Source organism: Carassius gibelio, chromosome B1, assembly GCF_023724105.1.
Source record: "Carassius gibelio isolate Cgi1373 ecotype wild population from Czech Republic chromosome B1, carGib1.2-hapl.c, whole genome shotgun sequence".
Classification (NCBI taxonomy): Eukaryota; Metazoa; Chordata; class Actinopteri; order Cypriniformes; family Cyprinidae; genus Carassius; species Carassius gibelio.
In genome coordinates, this window is record NC_068396.1 from 9398047 (window position 1) to 9416961 (window position 18915).

An 18915-nucleotide genomic window follows, 5' to 3' on the forward strand; every position below is an offset into this window, starting at 1 on the left:
AAGTACACTTTCCGTGCTTCATATTCAAAACATTGAAATGCCATCATTGAGGAATTACTTCTTAAATAAGAATCACATTCAACATATTGCAAACTATAGTCATATATTATATGCACACGTGCTTCCATTTCTTATAATGACAAATGATTTGGAGAGGATTAGATACTGACAGCTAAAAACAGCTGTAGGAGGATTTCTGTCCACTGTGAATCGCGTTCTCCAGTGCTAATATTTACCTTGAATGCGACTGTTTGACTTTATAAGACATGTAAATCAATTCTCATTCTCAGTTTAAAGAGAGCTGGAGTGAGGATGTGAGGGCGCACTGAGGAGGGCGGGAGCGTCTGATTGACGTTCACTGGGTCGAATCGGGTGACGCAGCGCTGGCAGTCCGGGCTGTCCATTGGTTGCTGGTGGCAAGAGCTCTGCGCAAAACAACGCACTGATGCTCACTCTCCTTGCAGAACTCGGGAAGAGGGGACCTACGGATTTCTAAGCATCTCGCAGATATTATGGATTATTAGACTAACTATATGCAGAAAAGTGTTATTTGTCTTCAATAGCCAGCGTTCAGGGTTTTATTTTACATTTATTTACCCACTCACTAAGCAAAAGAGTTTTGGAAAGATTTTGCTTCTCAGTAAATAGGATCGGGGCATCTGTAGGTTCTGCAATGTCTTGCTGTGACGCACGGACTACTAAATTCTGCTCTCACTGAGACAGCATTACATCAAATGGCTATAGATCTTGCGCGTATGGCGACATGGTTTCCGGCTGACACGGGAGCTTTCTTGTTCGTTTGGGAAGTTGCACAGCGCATATGTTTTCTTGGACCAAAGCGATGGGTAATTCCTAAGCTGTGACTGGAGAAGAAACTGTGTCAAGACAGAGCGAGGGAATAAAGAGGAGTGCACTTGTTGTTTGGAGATGATTTTGATATTTCTCTTTTTCTCTATCTTGGATGGAGGGTTATCGCAGCTGCACTTCTCGGTACCGGAGGAGCAGGAGCGCGGGACGGTTGTGGGAAATATCGCCGAAGATCTGGGGCTGGACATCACCAAACTTTCCGCGCGCCGTTTCCAGACCGTGCCTAGCTCGCGCACGCCGTACCTGGAGGTCAACTTGGAGAACGGAGCGCTGGTGGTGAACGAGCGCATCGACAGAGAGGAGATATGTCGTCAGACCGTCCCGTGCCTCCTGCACCTCGAAGTGTTTTTGGAGAACCCGCTCGAGCTCTTCCGTGTCGAGATCGAGGTCATGGATATTAACGACAATCCGCCGAGTTTCCCAGAGACGGACATCACCGTGGAGATCACCGAGAGCGCCACACCGGGCACCCGCTTCCCGGTGGAGAACGCCTTCGACCCTGACGTGGGGACTAATGCCTTGAGCACATACGCCATCACCACTAACAACTACTTTTATTTGGACGTACAAACGCAAGGCGACGGCAACCGTTTCGCGGAGCTCGTGCTGGATAAACCCCTGGACCGAGAGCAGCAGGCGGTGCACAGGTACGTGCTCACCGCCGTGGACGGAGGGCAGCCGCAGAAAACCGGCACCGCACTGCTAGTGGTTAAAGTGCTGGACTCTAACGACAACGCGCCCACGTTCGATCAATCCGTTTACTCTGTGAGCTTGCGCGAGAACTCCCCAGTTGGCACACTCGTTATTCAGCTCAACGCCACTGATATGGACGAAGACCAGAACGGAGAGATAGTTTACTCTTTAAGTAGTCACAATCCGCCGCGCATTCGGGATCTGTTTAACATCGACTCGCGCACCGGGAGGATTGAAGTGACCGGTGAGGTGGATTACGAGGAGAGCAGCACGCATCAGATCTACGTGCAGGCTAAAGACATGGGACCGAACGCCGTGCCCGCGCACTGCAAAGTTCTGGTCAAACTCATCGACGTGAACGACAACACACCGGAGATTAGTTTCAGCACGGTGACGGAGTCGGTAAGTGAGCAGGCTGCCCCGGGCACGGTGATCGCTCTGCTGAGCGTCACGGACCGTGACTCCGGCGAGAACGGACAGATGACCTGCGAGCTGCACGGAGAGGTTCCGTTCAAACTCAAGTCCTCTTTCAAAAACTATTACACGATCGTCACGGACGGTCCGCTGGACCGCGAGAAAGCGGAGTCTTACACGCTCACAGTGGTCGCCAAAGACAAGGGGGTGCCGTCTCTCTCCACAAGCAAGTCTATCAAAGTGCATGTCTCGGACGAAAACGACAACGCGCCGAGATTCATGCAGTCGGTTTACGACGTGTACGTGACAGAGAATAACGTCCCGGGCGCTTACATTTACGCAGTGAGCGCCGTGGATCCTGATGTTGGACAGAACGCCTATGTCACTTACTCCATATTGGAGTGCGAAATACAGGGTATGTCCATCTTAACCTACGTGTCAATCAACTCTGAGAACGGCTACTTGTACGCGCTGCGCTCTTTTGATTACGAGCAAATAAAAGAGTTCAGTTTTATGGTGCACGCCAAAGACTCCGGCGCGCCCGAGTTAACGGCCAACGCCACCGTTAATGTTATTATAGTGGACCAGAACGACAACGCCCCCTCTATAATCGCGCCTCTGGGCAAAAACGGTACCGCGAGGGAACATCTGCCCCGCTCAGCCGAGCCGGGATACCTGGTGACCCGTATTGTGGCCACGGATGCGGATGACGGTGAGAACGCGCGCCTTTCGTACAGCATCCTCCGAGGAAACGAGCTTGGGATGTTCCGGATGGACTGGAGAACCGGCGAGCTACGTACCGCGCGCCGTGTATCCAGCAAACGGGACCCGCCGCACCCGTACGACCTGTTGATCGAGGTGCGCGACCACGGGCAGCCCCCTCTCTCGTCCTCTGCGAGCATTAACGTAGTACTGGTGGACAGCATAGTGGAGGGCCGGAGCGGTGACCGGGGGTCGGTCAAGTCCAAAGAGGGCTCGCTGGACCTCACGCTCATCCTCATCATCGCGCTCGGCTCCGTGTCCTTCATCTTCCTCCTCGCAATGATCGTGCTGGCTGTGCGCTGTCAGAAGGACAAGAAACTGAACATCTACACGTGCATGGCTGGAGACTCGTGCTGTCAGTGCTGCAGTCGCCAAGCGCGCGGGCGCAAGAAGAAGCTCAGTAAATCGGACATCATGCTCGTCCAGAGCACTAACGTGGCCAGCACCGCACAGGTGCCGGTGGAGGAGTCAGGCAGCTTCGGCTCGCACCACCAGAACCAGAACTACTGCTACCAGGTGTGTCTGACACCGGAGTCTGCCAAAACCGATCTAATGTTCCTTAAACCGTGCAGCCCATCCCGGAGCACAGACACAGAGCACAACCCGTGCGGGGCAATCGTTACCGGATACGCGGATCAGCAACCAGATATCATCTCAAATGGGAGCATTTTATCCAGCGAGGTGAAAACACATTTTATTACCTAACCGGGCAACACTTTGTCTTAGTCCAGAATGAAATTCTTACATCATTAGCAAGCAATTTCCATATTAACATTACCACATTACACTTTAGGATTATATATATATATATATATATATATATATATATATATATATATATATATATATATATATATATATATATATATATATATATATATATATATATATATATATATATAAATCACTTTTTATATTTGTAATAAATTCATATAACAATTAAAACAAGACTGCTAAAGGTGTTAAGGAGTATAAATCATATATGTACATACATACATAGTTTGATTTCAGCGTTAGTGTTTCAAATTACTGCTATATTGACAGTGTTAAATATTTAAATGAAATTAAAAAGTCAAAACGGAGTTGAAATGACATCAATTCTTGTGAGAAGTTCGGTGAATGGAAACATCTTTCTGCACCTTAAAAGGCTATTCAGTGGTGATCTTTTAGCTTCCTGTGTTTGTAATGTCAGAGTGTAATCATCCTCTTGCTTATGACTCACATAGTGCTTTTAAAGGTAGCTTGGGGCTGTAGTGCTATTTTCAGGTGCTTTAATTACACTACAGCACTTCAGGGTCAGTTACATAGAAGGATGGAACCACATTCAAGATTAGATGGAAACCAAATGTAAACATTTCAGAATCAATCAATGAAAATCCTATATTGATTGACCAATAATAGGAATCTATGGGGGATGTGAATGTTGAAGCTGGTTACAAGCTGGTATAACATTTCTGCTCTGATACTAGAATCTTCCTTTTTGCCTTTGAGACAAGACATGTTATCTTAAGAGAGCCCCACATCCGACAAGGTTTACCTTACTATCCCCTGGCACTCTCTGAAAGGGTGTAGCCCTGGAGTCAAGTCTGAGGAGGGAGGGGGGAGTGTATTGGACGAGGGTTTAAGTATGCTAAGCACACAGTCGCTGGGTATCAGTGGAACAAAGGCCGTTCTATGGCTGAGGTGCTCTAGTGCATGGACAGAGCAGAACAGAGGCCTGATCAGTGTTTTAATGACAAATGCAGAATATATCAAATAAACTTGCTCATCTTCATCATCATCATCATCATCATTATTATCACAATTTATTATTGTTGTTGCTGTCTTTTAGACCAAGCACCAGAGAACTGAGCTCAGCTACCTGGTGGATAGGCCCCGTCGTGTTAACAGGTGAAATTACTGATTAAATACAATGTACACACACAAACACGCTGCATTTTCATGTTTTATGGATAATTCCATAGACATAATGATTTTAATACTGTACAGACTTTCTATTCTATCTTAAGCCTAACCTTCACAGAAAACTTTCTGCCTTTTTATGTTGAATAATAATAATATTAATAATGATTTTATTGTACACATTTTCTTAACAATTTATTAATTGTTTATTTTTACAGATTTACTTTATCTTTAAAGTATTTTTACAAATGGAGATTTGGGGAGATTTTATAGCTCACTTCTGGGTACAAACTTTTTTACTTACAGTATGGGAACATTTCATATTTTTTTTATAAACAGTTATAAATAATATAACCTATGACTCATACCCAGAAACTTTTCTGTACTTGTACAAAAAAAAAAAAAAAAAAAAAAAAAAAAAGATTTAACGTCAGATTTAGTTCACAGAATAGTCCCCAACGTGGTTAAACAGAATAACTCCACAATTTGACAAAGAAAGAGAGAATTTGATATTGAATTTAATCAGCAGTCTACACTATGCCGAAAGTGTTAAATAACCAAAACAATCAATACCTCTAATGGGAAAGAGCACAAAGCACCAATTACCAAATGACTACTAAACCATAAAATTTCCCTTATAGTTCAGCGTTTCAAGAGGCAGATATCGTCAGCTCTAAAGACAGCGGACATGGAGATAGTGAGCAGGGAGACAGCGACCATGACGCCACCAACCGGGGCCACACAGCAGGTGAGTTGATTACGAGTTTCTCACCTACTGTCGACCTCACGCTAGACTTGAAAGAAGCATAGAGAAGAGAATGCTGAGGAGAAACAGACAGCGATAGACATTGGGAAATTGTTTACATCTTGGCTGTGAAAGCAACGTGACAAGCCTTCAACCGATTCCAGCAGTGGATCAATATAGGGACTGCGTGGAAATTATACATCTGTCAACAAAGCTAAACGGATTTCAGTCAATGCCGCAAAGGAGTCTGGCTTGTCTGATGGACAGGCTTTCTGAAGCATTTAATGAGTATTTGAAAGCTTCCCCAGTAACGAATCCACAGCTGCCCACCAGCCCACCAACACCCCCCAAACACAATTATTTTTTCATTCATATTAAATGCCAATAACGTTTGAGTCAAGCACGACAAAATGGCAATCGTTTGTGGGAGACAAATTTGATTAGATTTTGTTTATTCTTTATTTATGTATATTCAATTTGATGAGCTTTTTTGACTTTCAAGTTCTAGATTTCATTGCTGCTTGTTTATTGATCAAGTTGGAGCCTTATGGCTTCGACTGGATAAGGCTTTGACCTTTCTCTCCAAAGAATCATGACATTCAGCCTTCGGTTTGGCAAACAGTTAGATGATGGGTTGCCAGATATTACATATGAGCCACGCACAATGGAATACCAATTCTTGAAAAAAAAAGTGTGTGTGTGTGTGTGGGAGGGGGGTGGGGTTCGCAGAAGTAGAAAGGGTGAAAGGCAGGGGTATTGAGATTTTTTGAAAACTTATTAGAGCATCAAAGAGGTAAAATGAGAAGGTTTGTGTGTGTGTGTGTCCTCTCCTTCCCTGCTCTCCTCTGGGTGTGTGTTGGCAAGCTCACAGTTTCTGCACTCCCATTTCAGTGCCTGTCTCCGCATTGCCAATTATCACAGCAAGGTTAAGATGAAGGCCTGGGACACTGACAGGGGTAGAACCACTGCATTAACAACCACTTACACACACACACACACACACACACACACACACACACACACACACACACACACGCGCACACATACACACACACATACCCCCCCACACACACACACTCTCTCCTTCACACATCCTTACCTCACCTCCTTTTGTTCTTAGAGCATCAATTTGGAGATATTAGTCTAAATTAAGAGAATCCAAGCCAAAGGATAGAAGATAAAGACAAAGAAACGTTTTAACCCTCATGCTGTGTAATGCACTCTATGCATTCCACTGTTTTTATGGAGATCCCAGTGATGAATATATATAAGTAACACTTTACAAAAACACTCCATTTGATAGCATTAACTAAATTATTTTGACCTTTCAAAACACACGAGAATTAGAATAAAAGGTGTATGTACTGATGTAAGCAATGTGACATTTTAATGAAACATTTTAAAATAGTTACAATTTTCTTCATCATTTTTATAAGATTAGAAAAGCCTGATATCTTAAAGTAATATATATCTGTCGAGCTATTTTTAATGGCCCTGGGGTCTCTCAGATGAGCATGAGCGTCAAGCTAGAAGAGCTGAGGTCAGAGAAAGGCCATTTTCCATGATTTAGACTGTTACATCTGCATTTGTTTGCAGAGAGACAGAGGCGTGACAAATTGCACAATTAGATTAACACGAGTGAGCGATAGATTGATGATTATCTATAAATGAGGGATGTGTGGTGATGACGTTAATCAAATCACTCCTGTCGCTGTAATTTAATGCTATCAGATCCCAATCAGGCAACTCCATTTGCTCTGCACGCACACACACACACACACACACACACACACACACACACACACACACACACACACACACACACACACACACACACACACACACACACACACACACACACACACACACACACACACACACATAAACACAGTTTATAGCTATAGTGAAAGCTACCGTAGCTACCGTACAAGCTATTCATAATACCAAGCAGTTCAACTAGTCTGAACCTTCTGGAAAAGTAGTCAGCTACACTACAAGCTGTTAACAAAAGGTAAATAAATCCTATGGTATTATCAGGGTGCAACATCTTTTTAAATGTATATCAGATGATTTCATTTATTTAGCAATTTATACAATAAAGATCTCAAAGTTGAATTAAAATACAAAACAATGTACATTATTTTCTCAAAATATAGTCATAAACAATATAATTTAACACGTTTTGCTACACAAAATAGAAGATACCATTGAAGAACTCAAAATCGAAAGCAGTGACAATGTAAGTGACTTCAATGGCTAAAAGCTGATTTTGAATGAAAACCCACCACGAAAAGATATTTACCAACGTTTTCTCCCAGCCCTATTGCAAAAACTCTCGTCCTCAGCATGTGAGCTCAGGTCTTTGGTCAGCCTGATGACAGGTGTTCTGAAGGGAAATTCTGCTCATCAGGGCTTTGGCAGTGTTTTTCCTTTTCGTTCTGATACTTTTGCACACCATTGATAAAAGATGTGATGAGGTCTCCAGAAGAGAAAATGCAAGAAAAGCGGAAAGGGATGAAAATAACACGCACACAGTGGGATGCGGAGCACTTCCTGATGGAGAACAGCTTAGTTAGTCAGTGTGTTTGTACTCAACGCAGCAGCTCTTTTTCTCTAGATATCTGCAGCCCCAGAGTCCAGCATCTAGTCAGATCATTAATGTTTTCAATAAAGCTCCCAGCCGCACTGAGGATATTTAACATCTACTGTAATCGAATACAGGTCTGCAATTATAGGATTTCTTGGGCAATTATGTAGATATTTTGATTTCTTTATTTATTTACTGGCCATGAAGTGCAGGTGTTAATCTATAGCATACAACCTGCTACACTATACTTTGCGAGGATGTATTATATTGCAGAATAATGGAATGAACCGTGCCAATGCAGTTTGCTGAAACATATCGCTGTTAGATTTTAAATGCAATTATTCTGACAGTTCCGATTTCTCTTGACAGCTAAAAAAAAAACATAAAATCCTGGAGGTACACCGATTGCAATGCATAATGGATGATGCATTGTCATGTTCTTTTTATCCAAAGCGCACTAATGCTGAACTATCAGCCCAAATTTCAGCATTTATATCAGATTGAACCATTTAATGACTGCATTCAAACTTCTAGATAGTTTCAACCTTAATCCTCATTCAAATAGAGCTTGTTTTCCCTGAGGATGGTCATTTTGTGTTTCACAGACATGCGTTGTGATTTAAATCCCATCCAAATTGAAAAAATTGTCTGTTTTTCTTCCACAACCATTGCTGGTAACTCAGGGTCCTTTTGAGACATCTATTCCAGTTTGTATAGAAGCATCTGCGATTGTGGTATATTATTATAAAAAATTCAGATTCACATGTTTTTAATGGGTTGTATATTGGAGTAAAAGAAAAGGAGATCTCAATCCTGTTCAAATCAAAGATGTTATGGCTATATAATAATTGTAACAGTATTTAAAACCTAAAAATCCTGCATATACCGTATATCCTCCATTACCCTGAAATCTCCACCAAATTTGGATTCTGTTCTGCTAACCAGGATTCAAATCTACATCAGGATATTACTCTACAACTAAATTATGCTAAATCCATAAAACACTATTATTTTGCTTTCAATAACATCTCCTCCAGAACATGCCAATCCGGTAGTTTTCTTTTTCACAAAACCTACAAAAGCAGACCAATCAGGTCCTACATGTACTACATGAGTCTCTGCATGTGACTGTGATATCGATGTGAACGTCATGCTGTGGGCTTCTGTCTGCTCGCTCGGTGGGGATATTTAGAGACCACTGTTCTAATTACATTGAGTTTGATTGTATGCAGTCATGTTTATCAGTGTACTTAACATTGATGATGTCACAAAGGCCTTGGATCCCTGCTTTAAAGAGATTTACGCCTCTCTGTACATCTGCATATCTCTGTCCATATATATCACCCTGATATAATGGTGAAATAACCAAGTGGACAGGTGGTGGGAGTGATCTATGGACTTTACAACACATCTGAGCAGAGATGTGAGCTGAATGTGGGTTCGGATGTTGCGTCTGTAATATTAGAAGTACTGAGGTGAGCGAAGGAAAAAAGAATCACATAAGAAATCTCTTTACCTTTGCTTATCCCTGACAGCGATGATACAGAGAGCAAATTGAGACTTTTGCTTAAGCTTCTCAGATCTCTCCTGAGAAAAATACGTTAGTAATCTCGCATATGCCTTTATGAGTTTCATAAAACATCTCAGCACTGTCAAAAGCTGTACTAAGACACCAAAGTCAGCAATAGAAAAACAGAGATTTAAAGATGAACTAAAGTATCTTCATTTCATAGCTCTATGTTAACAGCGTCTTTATGCCTCTTAAGAAATTTGAGGCAAATTTTATAAATGTTTTGATACTTAAAAAGAGCAACTTATAAGGAATGAAAGAGTAGGGTTGGCCTATCAAGTCCTACTTTTAGTGTATGTTTAATGTCTGGAGAGTAATCCGCAATCCGGAAGGCCTCATCACCAATTATCTTGCATTTTCTGTGCTGTCCTATAAATGAAAGAGCCGTTGCAAACAAGCTGATTACTTTGTGCACAACATAACCAGACACTTTGATCACTAAATAATGTTTCATCATCTACCGAAGTCCCCTATAGAAAAACTAATAAGCACCACACTGTGGGTCAGAACATTATGCATATATCTGCAGATCCCAAAGCCATGCTAATAACATGTTTCCTGGTCACCTATGCAAATCATCACAACAGTTCTGCACTAATAATTCATTATTCCCTTGTGTGCTCATTTATGCATCAGTACGTACACACACACACACACACACACACACACACACACACACACACACACACACACACACACACACACACACACACACACTCATATAGTACGGTCAGCTTTATCAGAAGGGCAGATTTGTCCTCTGATCTCACTCAGAAGAGCTTCTGCCATGAGGAATTAGAGATTAGAGTTTGGCCTGACATGCATCCATGCCCTCCCTCTCTTCCTCTGTTGGCCTTTGTCTTTACCTTTGTATCAAATTTCCCATATCAGCCTACAGACTCTTTCATCCTCACCTCTTTTTTTTATTCCCTTCACATTTCCTCTTTTAAATTGGTCTTCCTTATTGTACCTGTTTGAATCTGACCTTGGTGCATCACTGCATCTGCTCCTGCTCCTTCACTCTTATATGGGTCATTCCTTTTATGGTGCTCTGTAACTCAAAACAAAAAGAATATACTTGCATTTTTCGAATAAATTTAAGAAAACATACACTCTGGTCAGGCCTAGGCACTTTTATCAGTTATAACATGTTTATTTATCACACAGCAGGATCGATAGTCAGCCCTATCAGTTAGGGACTTAGAATTAATTCATCCTTTTTAAATTTTTTACATTATCACAATGGTTTCTGCATTTGAATAAAACAAGATTGAATATTGTAAACTGAAATAAGCTGATTAAATGCCACAGAATTGACCAAATTCATTAGTAATACTTAAGAGATGTTTGTGCAGCTGTCTTCCTACCAAAATTATGTCAGGAGGATAATATTATTGATAACCAGGCTCTTTGTAATTTAGCCTCAATGGCCACCAGAACTTCCAGTGCAGTACAGCATATGGAAATTATAAGAAAAATTGGTTACACTTTATTTTAAGCTGTCCTTGTTGCAGTGTAATTATACATTTAAGAACTGGGCAATATTAATTAACTACATGTACTTAATATATGGTTAGGATTAGGAGTAGGGTTTGACTAAGCGTTACTTGCATGTAATGATGCATGATTTATTGTTTTTATAAAAGTAAGTACATTTAACGTGTCACAAAGACACCTTAAAATAAAGTGTTACCAAAAAAGTAAATAAAATAAAAAATAAGCACTAAATATTGGTGGAAATGCCATATCACAAGATGTACAATAGCAACATTGATGCAGGTAGAGCTAAAGCTGCTGGATCTCATTAGAAGATATAAGATAGAAAGGGATATTGTGTACACAGGCTAAACTACAAAATAATTGGTGAGTGATTACCAGTTAAACAATGTTCCTATTAGGCATAGTGCAGAGCACCTAATGACATAGTAATACCTTATTTGATTGTGATATTATGATAAAAGAGCTAATATGATTTCAATCATTAATAAAAAATTAAGAGTTTAATATTTCATGTAATGTATTAGGACAGGGCTTGCAGGTGCTGAATAATAGATCATACCATACCATATTATGCTGCTCACCTTGACTGTGATTTTGCAGAGTATGCTCCTGTATCATGTTTTGTTGGTCCTGGAACTAGAGTTCTGTTAAATAAACATAGTCCAAAACCCATTCCTAATTCAGGTTTATGCCTGATGCATCTGTACAAGTAAAAAGGTGCGCATACCAACAATGATATCAAGAGGTGCTTGGAATTTTGTGTGCAGCAAACCGAACTTGAGGGAAGACTGGCTGAGCTGTGTTGGACTTTTTCAGACAAATCATTTTAAAAGTGAAATGTTTCTGACAGCACTGTGAAATTGCATGTTACAGTTTTTTCTGTTCATTTCGTCCCCTTGGAATTATAAGGTTCTATCTGACATTTTTGTCAAAATTGAGTTATTCACATATTCTTATTCTGTGACAACTTAATTACATTATGTGATGTTTTTTTTTTTTTAAGTTGTATACATTTTGAGATTTTTATATTGAAAAAACAAAAAGGTTCTATCTACAGAAGTCTATGGAACACAAAAACTTTGAAGCTCAATATCTCAAAACTGCTCAGAACACAGATAGAACCTTATAATTCCAAGGGGACGATTTGTTCTCATTATAAAGAGCATATATATATGTATAGTTTTACTAAATAAAAATAATACTCTTTAGCAGAGAATTGTGCAATGCAGTGCACATGAGTTATAAATGCTGTGACGTGCACACACATCTGTGATGGTTAATGGCAGGTCGAATGCGTCAGTATAAACCAAGCTTCACTCTGATCCCTGCTCCTACCTTTTCTCCAAGTCTCCCTATCCTTTGTTTTGAAGCTTTGCACATATTTTACTAGTGCTGTTCCTAGTCGGTTGATTGGTACCCACAGTTAAGATACCTTTAACTACCCAAAGGGAATGATACAATGTTGTTAGCCCAGGAACATGGGGTGAACTCAAACCTGCATCTCCTGCACAAAACCTGATGTATCAAAGCCAACCCGAAATTTACCAGGTGGCAATTTTTATATGAACTGAACAAAAATTTAAGATATTTAGAAAAAAGACAGCATCCAGTTCTCTCTTAAATATAAACATTAGTGGGACTCAAGCAGACCTATGAAAAAGTACTAATTAAAATATCACATTCATACTGTATGAATTAGACACCAATTTGCCCAGATGCAAAAACAAATCGCTGTACAAACATTAATTAATTGTATTTATTTATTTATATTTTACAGTAAGCATGAAGATCCACCCCATTCATAATTGGAACTGGGACATAAGCAAAGCGTAAAAATTTGAGTTTACGAATTCATGCGAATTAGCCATAAATTCACCAAAAAAATAAGTACTTACGAATCGATGCACTAAAAGTGTTTTTATTTTTATTAAGTTAGCATGAAGTTCCACCTTTATTAATAGTTGTAACTGGAACACAAATAAAATGCACAAATGAGAGTGTACCAATGCATATCAATTGCATTGCACAAATTCACCAAAACATAATGAGTTACACATTGTTGTACAAAAACATAAATGTTTTTTTGAACAAAACAAAAAGCTAGCATGAAGATTCACCCCTAAACATAAGCATATTGTACAATACAAATTCATATTAATTAACCACCAATTTGCCAAAACATAAATAGTTTGGAATTGTTGTATAAAATTCTACTTTAGATTAGAAAAAAAAAAAAACCTTGATTGTGTGAATTTATACGAATTAGCCACAAATGTAAATAGTAATGAATAGCCATGAGATCGTGATGTCGAGCACATAACCACTTAGCCTTTACTTCCATTTCTTCATTAATGTGGTCATCTTCTCCATCCAAATTCTGAATTGGTCTACAAGCTCCCTGTATCACTGAACCTCATGCTGGGGTTGAATCCAGAGGCCTTTATTAGAGTTCAGTGTGACGCCACGCTGCTCTCTGCCCCTCGCTTTCATTTATTTCCCTTTCAAGCTCCCCTCTCGTTCGCTTCCTCTGAAACCGGCTAATTATCATGCTCTGTGTAGTCATTAGTCAGAAAGCAAGAGCGTGTATGTGTGAGCCTGTGTGTTTGGAGGACGGTTTCTCCCAGTGATGTTAGTTCTGGTTGTGTTGCCTAGTGTTTGTATGAAGGACTTGAGAGACCGGCAGATGAGACACGGTAAAATTAACAGCATGAAAACATCACAGCAGATTTGTTTAATATCGGTTGGTGGGAGGGACAGGGAGATTCAGAGAAGGAGAAACAAAGGCCTGGAGAGTTCACTGCTTTGTGTATATAACTATCCGTCTTTCAGTGGGCCGCCTTCCAGTCAATTACTGTGTTTTGCTGAAGCCTGACAATGACTGCAGTTGATTATAAAACGAGTAAAAAGCTCGCAATCTGTCTGGTTAAATAATCATCTCCATTCAAATATGAATAATTTCAGACTCCGCGCTCTGGATAATTCGTAGTAATTTTGCCTTTGTGTTACTGTTGACATCGGATTGTCACACATATGAGCAGCAGATAAAGTGAAAGCAGAAGATCTCGGTGTGAGGAAGGGTGTAGACTAAAACACCTTTTTGCTAAATAGATCTCGGAACGTGGACAGAGGGACGCTGACGCGCCCACGCTCATGCTAATTTAATTCATTTTATAGTCTAAAATTTAGACCATTATGCATGATCTTTACTGAAGCGTTACAAAAAACTGAATTTGTGTGAGTGGTGTTTACATGAATAAAACTCTCCAGCGTGTTGCTAGGGAGTTGAGATGTTTTGGGTGGTTGCTTCCTTGCTCAGAGATCATAATCATAATCACCAGTATATTCAGGTCCATAAATATGGCTCAAATCTCTGCCTAAATGTAAATCTGTGATATGGATTTTTTCTCTCTCACCATTTTACAATCCAGTAGTCCAAAAATTGTGATTCGAATTGCTTAGAAAAGTACTGATTTCAATAAAAAAGATAAATAATCATAAAATCCCTAAGCTTAAAGGGAACGTTCACCCCCCCAAATTTAATTTTGTCATAATTTGCTCACCTTAATGTCATTTCAAATCTGACTGACATTTTTTTTTTTACAAAAAAAGATTTATTTTTATATATTTTGTTTATTTAATCTATCTATTCCTTTCTATCCACAGAACAAATAAAGTAAAACAGGTTTGGAATGACGTTTACATGAGTAAATGATTACATAATTTTCATTACATTTACTAGAAATTATACTTTTTATTTTGTACCATAATATAACATTTCATTTAAATTTGAGCTATACTTTTAAGTATAGTAAACATAGTAACATAATTAGTTTGACCTTATCTTTGACTAACATTTCTTCTCATCTTTCCTCTGTCTTTCACAGGAGCTGATCTTTTTTCCAACTGCACTGAAGAGTGCAAGGCTCTGGGTCACTCCGACCGTTGCTGGATGCCCTCCTTCATGCCTGGCGACAATCGTCAGGGCGCCGATTACCGTAGCAACCTGCACGTCCCGGGAATGGACGCGGTGCCGGACACTGAGGTACAGGAGAGCGTGGTTCCGGGCGATGCGTGCAGTCGGGCCGATGATAGATCATTCTCCACGTTTGGCAAAGACAAGTCACACCACGGCACGCTCACACGCCACGAGCTACACACACTCTTACCAAGCGCCCGAGCGCCTTACAAACCCAACTATCTGTGTGAGTACCCACTCAAAATGTACGATTTCTGAACGCCCCAGATCTGATCCACTGCCGTCATCTCTTTTCCAAATCTAACCCATGGCTCTGTTTGTATAGAACTATTTATATTTCTAAAGAAATATATATGTAATCCCATTCTCAGAACACCCTTTCTTGACCTATTCTCTCACTTTCCAATTTGTTTTCCCCTTTCCTTCAAAAGCATAGTGACAAAAAACAAAAAACAATAAATGTACAATATATGGACATATCAATAAAGGACTTTTTTGAGTGAAAGTGTGGAGTTGTGTCCAACGTTTTGTCCTCTCCCTGCCCCCTAAATTCTCCCCGAAGCATCTGAAGACACTGGTGAACAAGCATCCTATTACATATTTAGCTCATGAATGCTGAATTTGCAACTAATTTGTCATCCAAACCTACATAACACATACTTTGTGCTGTGACTTTTCCTTGAGCTGAAATCTATCTTCATCATAATCATGAAAGACACATGGTTTGTCTATACAACATGCCTATATCTCATCACATGGTTCTGCATCTGCGTCAATTTAGCACATTTTCCGCCTTCATGTAGCACATTTATGCCATAAACAAAAATGCATGGCATGCCACATAGAATGGCAGCAGTTATTTTCCAGCTTTCATTCACACCTTATAAAATCCCACATTATCTACCTGTTTTCCATCCATGGCTGTTCTAATCACCATATGTCACAGCTCTACTGTAATCACACTTGCGACAGTCAAAGCGCCCTGCCTCCTCGCCTCTGATTATAGCATGCAAACTGTGGTAGTGTACGCTCACAGCCGCTGACACATCCAGCATTTTGTTTTAATGCAGTATTACCACTACTGCACTAAAGTGTACACTGTGTGCTCTCCTGTTGGAGAATATTAAGTGTGCATGCGCATGTGCTTGTATTCTTCCAGACACGTGGATATGACGAACCTTATATCCACAAGCTCCCTCTAGGCTATTTGCATAACTGGGAATTTTATTGATTTATTTTTAATAATTGGGAATTTTGGGTTAATCTCACAAGAAAATGTCACAATACTGACATTTATCAGCAAACCACCAAAATGTCAAAAACAAAATTATTATATTTTATAATTATATTTTATTATTTTGGTATTTTTTCCCCTCCCCATAGTGTTTCCAGTAAAAATTAAACATAGCTTATAAATTTCCTGTAATGCTATATTATTTCCAAATACTGTATTCAGTCTTCTTCATTTCCTTTCAATTAGCTTAATTAATCTGAGCTTTCCATCTTAGTTTTTGAGTTAATACTGCCAAAATAAAACCACAAATAATCCTTTTTTTCTTTCGAAAACAGCATAAGCTCAGATCAATGAGGCCTAGGATCAGTCAGTTCCAAAAATAAATCCATTATCAACAGTGAAAACAAAGAAATCAAGTTGACAAAAAAATAAAAAAATAAAATAAATAAATAATAATAATAAAAGCCAAGATTTTGTGAATATATAGCTTATTCAAACATTTATAAGAGATTTTTTAATAGCCTGGTTAATTTTGATGGTAACACCAAAAAAGAAAAATAATTGTCAGCATAACACAAGTGATATAAAATACATTTTATGTCCTATATTTGACTGGACAATCACACAAAAGAACATTCATACAGTTATATATATATTTTTTATGTAATTGTCTGAACTATGAGTGATGTTTTTGTGGTGCATGTATAAATGTTTTCCTTGTGAGATCGGACTCAGTTTGGGGAAATAAATGTCTGGACTGGTAAGAATCAGATTTTAACGATTCATGTGTTCTCCTGTTCTTTGCCCTATAGCACGCAAAAGGATTTCCTAGCACCTTCCGCGTGGACATTCCTGAAAAAGCGTGAGTTTGCACAGTAACGCAACCGGCCAAAAGCATCAAGGGTTTCTTTTTTTAAATTTCCCTTCGTTTCTTTTTTTTAAAAATTGAACTCAATCACGGACGATCTGGTCGTTCCCAGCTCCGTATGGATGTCTGAAACAGATTAGATCAGATGCGATCCGATGACGTAAGGACCCTAAGAATTCTCAGCAGGACTGAGAAACCTCGCCAAATCTCCTCTGAAAACTGGATGAGAAGAGGGAAGAACAGAGGGAGAGAGCTCTAAAAGAGGATTAGGAGTGATGGAGAGACAAAAGGAGAAAAATGGATGATCAATGGACATGGTTGTTTCCTCACTCCCTCCGCTCTATGATCAATGTGTCTCTGTTTACAGTCCACTGTAAACTATACCAACTATCTGAGCCCTTTACCCGTTTTGAGACACACACACACACACACACACACAAACACACACACACACACGCATACACCCTGTACAAATGTACTGTACAAAGAGCAGCCCAAACTATGTGCATTATAAACTCAACTATCCGTTTTAGACTTGACTGTTTTCTATAGTCGTTTATTTTTCTTCTTAATCAGTGTGGTCAAGTGTTCTTCTGAAGTTACTATCTTTAGAAAAAGCGTGGATGCGGGGGACCAAAAAAAAAAGGAAAAAGTAAAAAAAAAAAAAAAAAAAAAAGAAAATGTCCTCTCATTGACCTACGGATACTTCATCTGACATTGTGGTTATCTTCACGTGTGCAAGTGTGTACTGTTCTCTTTTAATGCTTAAAATAACTATAAACCTATATATATATATAAACATATATATATATATATATAATATATAAATATACTTTTTTCTGAACCTGTGTAGCCCATTGGATAGTTTCCTAAACACCATATTGCCATAAACCAATACAAAGTGCTGAAAAGACCTGCATTAAAATTGGGGCTTCAAATTGTGTGGCCTCTCTGTCTGTAAGTGCAGAATTATTCTATGCTGTAGTCATTTCACATAATTCTTTTACATACAATATATAGGTGAGACCGGGACTAGTCTTAAATACAAACACATTTTTGAACATTTACATGGTTAATAATCGATCACGTAAAAATATGTAGTTCATGATATATACAGAACGGACATCGACCTTTTGTGACAACATGCCCTACAATTTAATGCTAATATTTTTGTTTTCACAATTTGACAACATAAATGTGACAACCAACTTGGTGAAGAACAAAATACTTCTAATGTGTTGTTTATTTGTTTTTACTTGTTTCCTCAACAGTTATATATATATATATTTATATGTACAGTGGCATGCAAAAGTTTGGGAACCCCTTGCAGAATTTGTGAAAATTTGAAGAAAAAAAGGTTCAAACATTCACCGATGCTCCAGAAGGAAACACAATGCATTAAGAGCCAGGGGGTGAAAACTTTTGAACAGGATGAAGATCTTTTTTTTCCTTTAGTTCTGCCCTTCGGAAGCAACAGAAGATTCTTGTATGTTTCCCGGAACACAAATTAAGTACAATTTACCTTGATCTTCAAATTCCAAAAGTTTTCACCCCCCAGCTCTTTCACTGTGTCTCCTTCTGAATCATACAGTGACTGCTGGAAAGGGTTCAAATATGCAAAAAATGCTGGAAAACTGAAGAATCTGCAGGACCTGGAGGATTTTTCTGAAGAACGGTGCTCAGTTTAACAGTTCTGAACAAACAAGGGACTCATGAACAACCATCACAAAACAGAAAGACAATCATACATCATCCAGGTAACCACACACAGTATTAAGAACCAAGGGTTCCCAAACT

At 39.5% G+C, this 18915-nt stretch overlaps 1 protein-coding gene across 3 annotated transcripts; it reads left to right on the forward strand.

Annotated features, from left to right (window-relative positions):
• The first annotated feature begins 434 nt into the window (after window positions 1-434).
• Window positions 435-18343, forward strand: pcdh10a (protocadherin 10a). Of its 3 annotated transcripts, none has more exons than XM_052545310.1 (5): window positions 435-3417; window positions 4568-4626; window positions 5280-5386; window positions 14925-15242; window positions 17063-18343. In XM_052545310.1, exons 1-5 carry the CDS (start codon window positions 928-930, stop codon window positions 17080-17082), a joined length of 2994 nt encoding a protein of 997 aa, XP_052401270.1. In that variant the 5' UTR covers window positions 435-927; the 3' UTR covers window positions 17083-18343. The 3 variants fall into 3 exon arrangements, with proteins under 3 accessions (XP_052401270.1, XP_052401271.1, XP_052401269.1); XM_052545311.1 differs by having other exon boundaries at window positions 14925-15082; XM_052545309.1 differs by lacking the exon at window positions 17063-18343 and having other exon boundaries at window positions 436-3417; window positions 14925-15521.
• The last annotated feature ends 572 nt before the right edge of the window (window positions 18344-18915 follow it).

Bases quoted from the DNA above. Each gene is read 5' to 3' on its own strand.
- pcdh10a (XM_052545309.1), top strand. From the start codon at position 928: ATGATTTTGATATTTCTCTTTTTCTCTATCTTGGATGGAGGGTTATCG. The intron at 3,418-4,567 runs GTGAAAACACAT...GCTGTCTTTTAG, and splicing joins GGAGCATTTTATCCAGCGAG to ACCAAGCACCAGAGAACTGA. The intron at 4,627-5,279 runs GTGAAATTACTG...TTTCCCTTATAG, and splicing joins AGGCCCCGTCGTGTTAACAG to TTCAGCGTTTCAAGAGGCAG.